The 10,000-nt window shown below is 33.9% G+C and overlaps 2 protein-coding genes and 1 long non-coding RNA gene across 8 annotated transcripts in view; 2 read left to right on the top strand and 1 right to left on the bottom strand.

Annotated features, from left to right (window-relative positions):
- The window catches only part of LOC137650047 (3',5'-cyclic-AMP phosphodiesterase, isoforms N/G-like), an 832,709-nt gene that overhangs the window by 819,293 nt on the left and 3,416 nt on the right, over positions 1-10,000 (bottom strand). The window lies entirely within an intron of this gene.
- LOC137649701 (uncharacterized) lies at positions 1,841-2,865 on the top strand. Its single transcript, XR_011045830.1, has 2 exons — positions 1,841-2,641; positions 2,737-2,865. It is a non-coding gene; the product is annotated as an uncharacterized lncRNA (long non-coding RNA).
- LOC137650046 (uncharacterized) lies at positions 3,148-8,229 on the top strand. The gene is made up of 2 exons (XM_068383071.1): positions 3,148-8,005; positions 8,101-8,229. The coding sequence occupies exon 1, from the start codon at positions 3,148-3,150 to the stop codon at positions 7,051-7,053; it is 3,906 nt and encodes a 1,301-aa protein (XP_068239172.1). The 3' UTR covers positions 7,054-8,005; positions 8,101-8,229.

Raw genomic sequence — 10,000 nt, 5'->3', positions numbered from 1 at the left:
GCTTCTTTTATATATGGTTTATAAAAAAAACAATTGGTTTTCATTTAAATGTATATTTTCTTTTATTCCAATTAAATGAGTTGTTCTGTCTCTAAGGTACCATACGTTCCTAGTTAGTTAATTATTTTTTCCAAGGCAGATCGAAGTATAAAAAATACTTTGAAGAAAAATGGAGTCACCATAAAAGGGGAAAAATTATTACAATACCATAAAAGGACAGAGGCTATTAAAATAATCTTCCTATTTAATTCAATGAACACATGGGTTATTTCACTGCATGATGTACTGCATTGAACTACTTTACAATAATAAAAAAAAACTTTTGTAAATATAAAACTTGTACGGTCGTTGGATTATAATGAAACTTTTGATAATAAGAAGTGTTACCAATATTGAAATTATCAACATCATAATCACTACTACCGCTACTAATATTATTACCATTATCATCATATGCCCTTTCGTGTGGGACTAGAAAAAAACCAGAAACATTTACATACAATTTTAATAAAAATGTAAAAATTCGAAATAATTACTACAGTTGCTTTGAGCATAATATAAAAGGGATTTAACAAATATTCAGATGGGAAGGAAGACAGTGTGTGTATATAATACTGATGATAATAAATAAATAAATATAAACATATATTTATATATATTTATATATATATATATATATATATATATATATATATATATATATATGCATGAATATATTCACATATGTATGTACATATGTATATATAAATATAAAATGAAATTTGAAATGGAATTCAATTGTTTAACACGTGTAGCTCCAGAGATAGTCATTGGTTGATTAATGAAAATAGTAAATGGTACTTAGCTTGAGTATGAGAAAGGTTATACAGGGTAGATGTTGCCCTGGGGTAATCAATTGTCACATACACATAAATCAATATATATATATATATATATATATATATATATATATATATATATCTGTTTGTGTATATACTGTATATAACACACACACACACACACACACATATATATATATATATATATATATATATATATATATGATCATCAGTAGTTTGACAGACCCTGTAAGAATTGTTTATCGATTTGAACCAAACCATCCATTTCCTAAATATAAATAAAACTCATCATGCCTACATCTTCTACTTTTTATATATTTTCAGAATAACTAAATTTTCTTTGGGGGGGATATATGAAGAGCTAAAGCGACGTCATCCTTCTTATCGCTTAACATATTCGCATTCAATACTTCATTTAAGCATTCATAAAAGGAGTTCCAGTTTTTGTATGGTATTTTAAAACCCGACTTTTCTCATCTTGTCACATCTTGGGTAAGGAATTTTATACACACCTCAACAAATTCTAGAAAATAAATGTTACATTACGTCAAGCCATTTATATTAAATCTGCAATATGTAATGGTTAGTAGCTCGTGACATATCGTCATTGCCATAAAAAGGGGTGATAAGTCATGAAACTCACTATGTTGGGTATATAAAAAATAAACCAAATTTAATTCAGATAATACTACTCCTGCTATATCATACTTTGAAATGGTTTTCCCTATGATTATCAATTTAATATTTTTTAAAAGAAACTATCACATAGTATTAAAATATATATTTATTTATATTAATTTCGAAAGTAATGTCCACATTTCAATACAAACAAACACCTGTGTCTTTGGTGTGAAAATCAGCCAGAACTCTTACTACAACTTCCAACTGGTCATAAAGACTAAAGACATTAAAGCTTTCAAGAAGAATCCGAAGAAATTCTTGTTTTCTAAGTGCTTCGATAAAGTAGATTTGGCAATAAATGTGGATTACGCAGTGTGTACAAGATATTTCATATTTTCACATGGCGACAGGAAAGACTAGTAATTATTAAGAATTTGGTATTTCAATTGCCCTACTCTTGGTACCATCAAACTGTCTTTCCTGCCGTCCAGTCTTTAAAGATGGATAGTTTGCTAACTCCTCCTCCTTCCATATGCTTTACTCGAGCGAAAACGCCGACGAGGAGGCAGGCAGCCCGGCCGTCCGACAGTGTCAGAGACAGAGACACAGAGACCTCACTCACCTGGAAAGGTTTCCACAATTTTGACTCTTCCGACATGCCTGTTTTAGGCTAAAGGCCTTTATTGGGATCCCTGGTCTACGTCACCCTCTTGTGAACATCTGCCAAAATCCATCTGCAACGCCTTTGTGCATGGTTCGACAATGGTGAGTACCAAGAATATACAGGGCTTATTTTTAAGGTTATCATTGCGAACTCTCATTGCCTTGTGTTGCCTATTTCAAGTTTTTCCTGTCTGTCATTTTTAACCTTATGAAGATTAGTAATAGATTTTTGTGGTCAATGTTTTATAAATCGTATTCTCTTGTCCTTTCAGGTGATTTAGCTCTCGGACTAGTAACTCTAGCTTATTTATAAATTCACGTTCTTAACACTTGGGTAAGAGAATCGTCAAATACATTGTTTCGAATGGTTATATTTATGACGAATTGTCTCCCATATTACGACCGAGCAAATTTATATTAGGTTTACCGTTCATTTCAGGATGGTGTTCGGTTTCGATGTATCGGCCCTTTTATTTCCTTCCTGATACTAATGTAAACCTCAGTTGCTCAATTGTAAGGTAATTTTTAGTGGGTTATTATTCCGATGGGTATATTCTTCTATATAAATGACCATGACTTTTAGATACTAATCTTCTTGAATATTTCTTTACAGACAGAGAGCGAAGCAGAACGAAGGAAACGCCCTACGATTTACGTGAATTGCCTTGTTCTCCAACCAACTGTTTAACTCCGTTACTACGTTATTTTAAAGGCTTATTTATGTAATAAATATCATATTTAATTACATTTTTCCTTCCAACCTTTATTTACAAACCACAGATTTTTATGGTGTTCTGCTTATGGCGCCCAACGTGGGGCAACACACTGAAAGGTGCTTAATGATGGTGCAGATGATCCAGTAGAGAATTGACCACGACCGGGGCTCCCAGTAGTCTCATATTTCTATTTGCAGGACTTTGACATTTTCCTTTCCAGGATATTAACAATTCATTTAAATAAATATATTTTTCCTTTTCAGAAAGTTAACATTTTATTATTTTGCATTTGTTATACATTTGTTATAATGGCTAACTTACAGGTACTGATTGGACAACGAAAAGTCATTCGGAGAAAAGTCACCGAACAATTCAATAGGTCTGACACCTATTCTGCCCTTACACAAGAAGAAAAGTTAGCTATTAAAGGTCTTCTTGTTAATTATAGAAACAAGCTGTCAGAGCTAGATGATCATATCCTCTTGAAGAAATTTCCTGACGTATCTGATGAAGCAGAGTTAGAGCCAGAATTAACAAGTTGCCAGGATTATTTAGATAAAATTGAGTATTGTTTACCATTACTTGAGATTTCCAGGGGTAATAATGGTTCTAATATTCCCGACGTGGCCCGCAGTTTACTGAAACAGCCAACAGCTCCTCTTCCTAAGTTTACAAGTAAAGAAGGAGAAGATTTATTGAAATTTATAGCAGAGTTTGAGGCTACAACTAATGTATTTCAGTATCCTGATAGAGATTTACTTTTATTGCTGAAGCAACAGATAGACGGTCGAGCAAAGACTTTATTATGTTCTCTGGAAGCTGATAAACAGCGTTATGTAGATGCCAAAGAATTATTGATTTCCGCCTTTGCTTCTAAGGAGGTTTGTAAAAACAATGCAATTAGGAAAATTACGGAATTAAGTCTAAGAGAGGGTGATGACCCCTTCACATTTATTTCCATCCTCCGATCAGTATGTGAAGCAGTCAAGACTTTTAACATTGGAGCGGATGAATTTGTCAGATATTTTGCTTGGCACGGCTTAAATGGTCGTTTTCAGCGTCAGCTTATTAATATTACAGGAAAGACTCATCCTTCCTTAAATGACATTATTTCACATTTCTTTGCAGCTTGCGAAAGGTACGAAAGTGACGGGAAAGATGTTGAAAGCTTGAAATGTAAAGCTTCACGTGTCAAAACATTAACACTCCCTCTTCCTAAAGAGAGTACTACCAGCATGGCTGCGGAAGCAGTAACATATGATAAAGACAGGTCTTCGCCTCTGTGTTCTTTGTGTTCTACGGTTGGAAATACTGATAAATTTCACTTTATCCATAAGTGCCCTAATTTTCTTTCTCCTACAGATAAAGTGCATATTTTAAAATCTAGAAATGGATGTGTAAAATGCGGCCAGTTTAATCATGTTTCCGGTAAGTGTCGTTTTAAATTCAAAAGACGCTGTTCAAATTGTAACAGCTGGCATATGACTTACCTATGTGATAGGAGTCAGTCACCAGACAGAGACTCTAACAATATTAATAACTGCAAATCCAAGGTGGAAACTTCTCCTCAAATAAGCAGCGGTGTTGCCGTACTTCGTACTTGTCAAGGTGATTCCATTTTACCCACCTTTTCATTTAAAGTTGGGGGAACTGTTTACAGAGGACTGAAGGACAGTGGTTCGCAGAGCACGTTTGTCACTAAGAAATTGGCGGAAGAGAATAATCTTAAAATCATTAACTCAAAGGTAAAGCTAACAGTTAATGGGTTTAATGGTAACAAGGAGTATTTTACTGAAATTGTTGAAGTTCCTGTTACGATCGGAGATAAATCCTTTATAATTTATTGCTTGGTTGTACCAAACATTAATGTAGCATTGAAATTACCTCTGCTTGGTAGATTAGTTGATAAATTTCAGGCACAAGGTGTTAAATTAGCTGATCAATTCCTTAATAAATTTTCTCATGAAATTGATAATGTTCAGCTCATTTTAGGTACAGACTTCGCTTATTGTATTGCAGGTACAGATACAGTTTTTGGAGGAATAAATTCATCGATGTATACCGAGTGTCATGCAGGTATTTTGTTGTCTGGTAGCATTGATTTAATGATCAAGAATATTGATAATTTAGCTGATAAGAGAGTGCCAACCTCGGCTGTTAGTAACCCATTTGAGTGTAGTTCTGCTATTCATATCCAAAGTAATTCATTTTTGCTGAACTCTAAAGTTGATATTTTTGCCGATGATGACGTTAATAATAACTTTGAGGTAAACTGTTCATTTTCTGTAATAAATGAAAGAGGTATGCTTATGGAGAAACCACTGCATCAGGCCACTGATCAACTTCCAGAGTCTGAATGTAATTATTACTTAAGTTACGATCAGAATTTCTACAATGATGAAAGTATTGAACTTAACAACCAGTTGCAGAATTCTTGCTTTTTTTCAGGACCACATTTAAGTATAAATGAAGTTCCACAATTATCAACTACCATACCAGCATTTGAGATGCCCACTGAGGTTCAAGCAACTCCTTCCACAGGTCAGGTTATTGAAGTTGCTAACAATCTTATTGATATTAATAATTATTCCAATTTCAGGAAACTTTTATTGATTTTTCGCAATATTTTCTTAGTGGTGCACAAGTGGAAGCTGAAAGCGAAAATTGCTTGCTCACCAGTCGCTAATTACTTTTCCCAGGCTATAAATTACTTGTTAAACAATGAACAAAGAAAGCATTATCCTGAGGTATATTCTTACCTACAGCATGGTCTTAATTCCAGAAAAGACATTCCTCCTATTATAACGCAACTTAATGTATTTTTAGATTCACAGGGTCTTCTGAGAGTTAAGAGTAAATTCAAAAAATGGAATTATGGCTTAAGTGGAAATTACCCTTTATTATTGCACCCAGACAGTCATTTGACCAAACTAATTATTTGGGATGCACACCTCAAATTATTACATTCAGGATGTTATTCTGTATTAACAGAGCTCAGAAAGCATTATTACATCCCTAAACATTTCTCAGTTGTGAAAAAGGCTCTTAAACAGTGTGTTCATTGTCGTAGGTTTAATAATCGTTACATAAGGTTAAATCAGAACTTTTACAGAGACTTCAGAGCAGATCCTCCTACGGTTCCTTTTTCTAACATATTTATGGATTATCTAGGACCCTTCAATACGAAGGATGGAAAAGAGACCCGTAAGGTTTGGTTACTATGTATCACCTGTACTTGGTCTAGGGCAGTTAACCTCAAAATTTGCAGGAGTTTGAATGTTGCAGAATTTTTAAGAGCATTTCAGCTACACTGCTTTGAGTACGGGATTCCTCAACTTTGTATTAGTGATCTTGGGACTCAGTTGGTGGCAGGAGGTAATACCATAACTTCCTTCATTAGTGACCCTCAGACGCAATTATATTTTGAGGAAAATAATGTAAAACCCCTCTCCTTTCAGCAATATTTCAAAGGCTGCAGTGAATTGGGATCATTAGTAGAAGTCTGTGTAAAAATGGTCAAAAGATTAATGTTTGGAGCAATTAAGAATTTTATATTGACGTATGTAGACTTTGAATTTCTTGTCTGTAATATTGTGCATCTCATTAATCGACGACCTATAGCCTTCAAAGAAGCTGTTCGTGCTGAGACTGACAATGTGCCCGAACCAATAACGCCGGAACAGCTCGTGCGAGGCTATGAATTGACTTCTCTAAACCTTATCCCTAATCTTCAACCTCTTTCAGTTGAAGATCCAGAATTTGACCCTGATAATAAAGCTATTTCTCAGAATTACGTAAAGTTGTGTAAAATTAGGCAGACTTTAATAGAGACCTATCATAATGAATTTCTAGGTACTCTGATTCAGCAAGCAGTTGACAGAAAGGGGCGGTATCGACCCGTTACTCATAAATTACTGAAGGTTGGCGATGTTGTATTAATTAAGGAGGAACATACCAAAAGGAATAATTATCCTCTAGGCATAATTTTGGAAGTTTTTAAGAATGATTTGGGTGAAGTTACCCATGCTGTTATTAAGAAGGGAAAAACAGGCCAGACATCAAGGTTGCATGTAAATAATATTATTCCAATACTAGAAAACACAGGAAGTACCAATTCAGCTACTCCTGATGTTAGTAATTCTGTTACTTCGTCCTTAAGGCCCAAAAGAAAGGCTGCTATATTAAGCCAAGAAAGGACAAGACAGATGCTTTAATCATTATTCAGTGTTTGTATTTTTTTGTATTTAATTTAATTATTTTTACATTTCTTAAATGTATTTTTTCTTACAATTGTCCTGCTATATATGTTTCAGGATGGAATTTTTTCATTTCTGAAAAAATCCCATCTTCGCCCCTGGACTGTACAAGATATTTCATATTTTCACATGGCGACAGGAAAGACTAGTAATTATTAAGAATTTGGTATTTCAATTGCCCTACTCTTGGTACCATCAAACTGTCTTTCCTGCCGTCCAGTCTTTAAAGATGGATAGTTTGCTAACTCCTCCTCCTTCCATATGCTTTACTCGAGCGAAAACGCCGACGAGGAGGCAGGCAGCCCGGCCGTCCGACAGTGTCAGAGACAGAGACACAGAGACCTCACTCACCTGGAAAGGTTTCCACAATTTTGACTCTTCCGACATGCCTGTTTTAGGCTAAAGGCCTTTATTGGGATCCCTGGTCTACGTCACCCTCTTGTGAACATCTGCCAAAATCCATCTGCAACGCCTTTGTGCATGGTTCGACAATGGTGAGTACCAAGAATATACAGGGCTTATTTTTAAGGTTATCATTGCGAACTCTCATTGCCTTGTGTTGCCTATTTCAAGTTTTTCCTGTCTGTCATTTTTAACCTTATGAAGATTAGTAATAGATTTTTGTGGTCAATGTTTTATAAATCGTATTCTCTTGTCCTTTCAGGTGATTTAGCTCTCGGACTAGTAACTCTAGCTTATTTATAAATTCACGTTCTTAACACTTGGGTAAGAGAATCGTCAAATACATTGTTTCGAATGGTTATATTTATGACGAATTGTCTCCCATATTACGACCGAGCAAATTTATATTAGGTTTACCGTTCATTTCAGGATGGTGTTCGGTTTCGATGTATCGGCCCTTTTATTTCCTTCCTGATACTAATGTAAACCTCAGTTGCTCAATTGTAAGGTAATTTTTAGTGGGTTATTATTCCGATGGGTATATTCTTCTATATAAATGACCATGACTTTTAGATACTAATCTTCTTGAATATTTCTTTACAGACAGAGAGCGAAGCAGAACGAAGGAAACGCCCTACGATTTACGTGAATTGCCTTGTTCTCCAACCAACTGTTTAACTCCGTTACTACGTTATTTTAAAGGCTTATTTATGTAATAAATATCATATTTAATTACATTTTTCCTTCCAACCTTTATTTACAAACCACAGATTTTTATGGTGTTCTGCTTACAGTGTGATACTCTTAAATACCTAAGACTACACGACAAACACCTTTTAGGTCCTGTAGGGCAGAAGGCTTCCATATGTGATACGGCCGGAAAAACCGCCCTTATAGTAAGTAAAGTAAGTAAACATGATGAATAGGTTCCAGATCTCATTAAAATGTAAGCGAACATTCGATTCTCCAATAAGTGGTCTAATCGAAGTATAGTCTCCTATTTTTCTCTACTGGTAACAGGTCTATTTCAGTCTTGTTTTTGAAAGGATATTCAGCTGTAGAAGAAAGCAAAGAAAAAAAGAAAAGAAATAACGTTACCTTGATAGCATGTCGCAGTTTGGAATGGTTTTCCATAACACGGCCCTCCGATTTACATACGTACTATACCATGCATACAATGACCTTTTCCTGTTCTAGTGTATGCATGAATATCGGGAAATGCTATTTGGAATTCTAATACCATCGGTTTGCTTTACAAAACTAAAAAATAAAATATTATTATTATTATTATCATTATTATTATTAGGTAAGCTACAACCCCATTTAGAAAAGTAGGATGCTATAAAACGGTATTGGAATATTCCTCGAGAAATCTTTATCGTTTATCTTATTATCAGCACTAAGCGTTTCATCTGATTTAATTATTTAATCTATTTTGTTTTCCAGATTTCGAAGATTAAAAAAAAAATCCCTTTTGAGAAATGATTCATTAGAAAATAAAGTTCGTGATCATATTAAGTAATCAATTATATTTCCATTTTAAAATAAACATTGTTACCATATTAACTAACGCTGTTTCATTCATACAACTACACAACTGTATGTCTCTTACGACAAGAAATTTGATTATTTTCCCGAATAAATAGAAAATACTCTCTGAATTCAACTTACAGTTCATGACTCGATGTGATTTCATATTCTATGATAAATATTGCAATTTACGAAAATGACCCATTTCGTGACAGATAGCCTAATATAAAAAAACTAATTGGAGTTGTACTGACTTACATGACGATGAATGGGTTTGTTTAAATTCGTAACAAACTAATACCATTCGTAAATCATCATTAATTCTTTACACAATAGGTACTAGTGGTCTAAAAATGATTGCAACATTCTAATAATTTTACAATTGCATTCAAATTATAATTAGATAAATAAATCATGTTGATATGAATTTCCTGTTTAAGATTTTTCGACCGTGTGGCACAGAGAGAGAACATGGCCATGTGGTATATAGTTAAAAATTTGCATTAAAAAAGCGTTAAACATACTGAAATAAATGTTGTAAAACATTTGCCGTTTTAAAAACGGATATATTAACGTAAAGGAGTGATATTACAGTCACAAACCCATAAAAGAAAATAACAAAGTAGGGTAAAAATTTCGGTCGCCTGTATTTTACTGAAATACGGCTGAAACCCGTATATTTTTACGGAGAATTTCCGATTACAATTAATCATTTTTTTAAAGTGCCTATTGACATTAATTACGCTCTATGTGATTAATATATCGAATATTTTCTAGTATCCAGACACACCTAAAAAGGTTTTCTCGCACAAGTTTGCTATTCTTTATATTCTTGTTCAATCAGAACCGGAATTAGGATATTTTAGGTCATATGATCATCCTATCCAATACAATTTACGAATATCACCTACAAAATTCATCCTTTTCTATGGATCTTCTCAACCGAATGAACTAGATTGTAATGAAGGGTCAT

This window comes from Palaemon carinicauda, chromosome 11 (assembly GCF_036898095.1).
Source record: "Palaemon carinicauda isolate YSFRI2023 chromosome 11, ASM3689809v2, whole genome shotgun sequence".
NCBI classification, from domain to species: Eukaryota; Metazoa; Arthropoda; class Malacostraca; order Decapoda; family Palaemonidae; genus Palaemon; species Palaemon carinicauda.
This window is presented reverse-complemented; position numbering and strand designations above follow the sequence as displayed.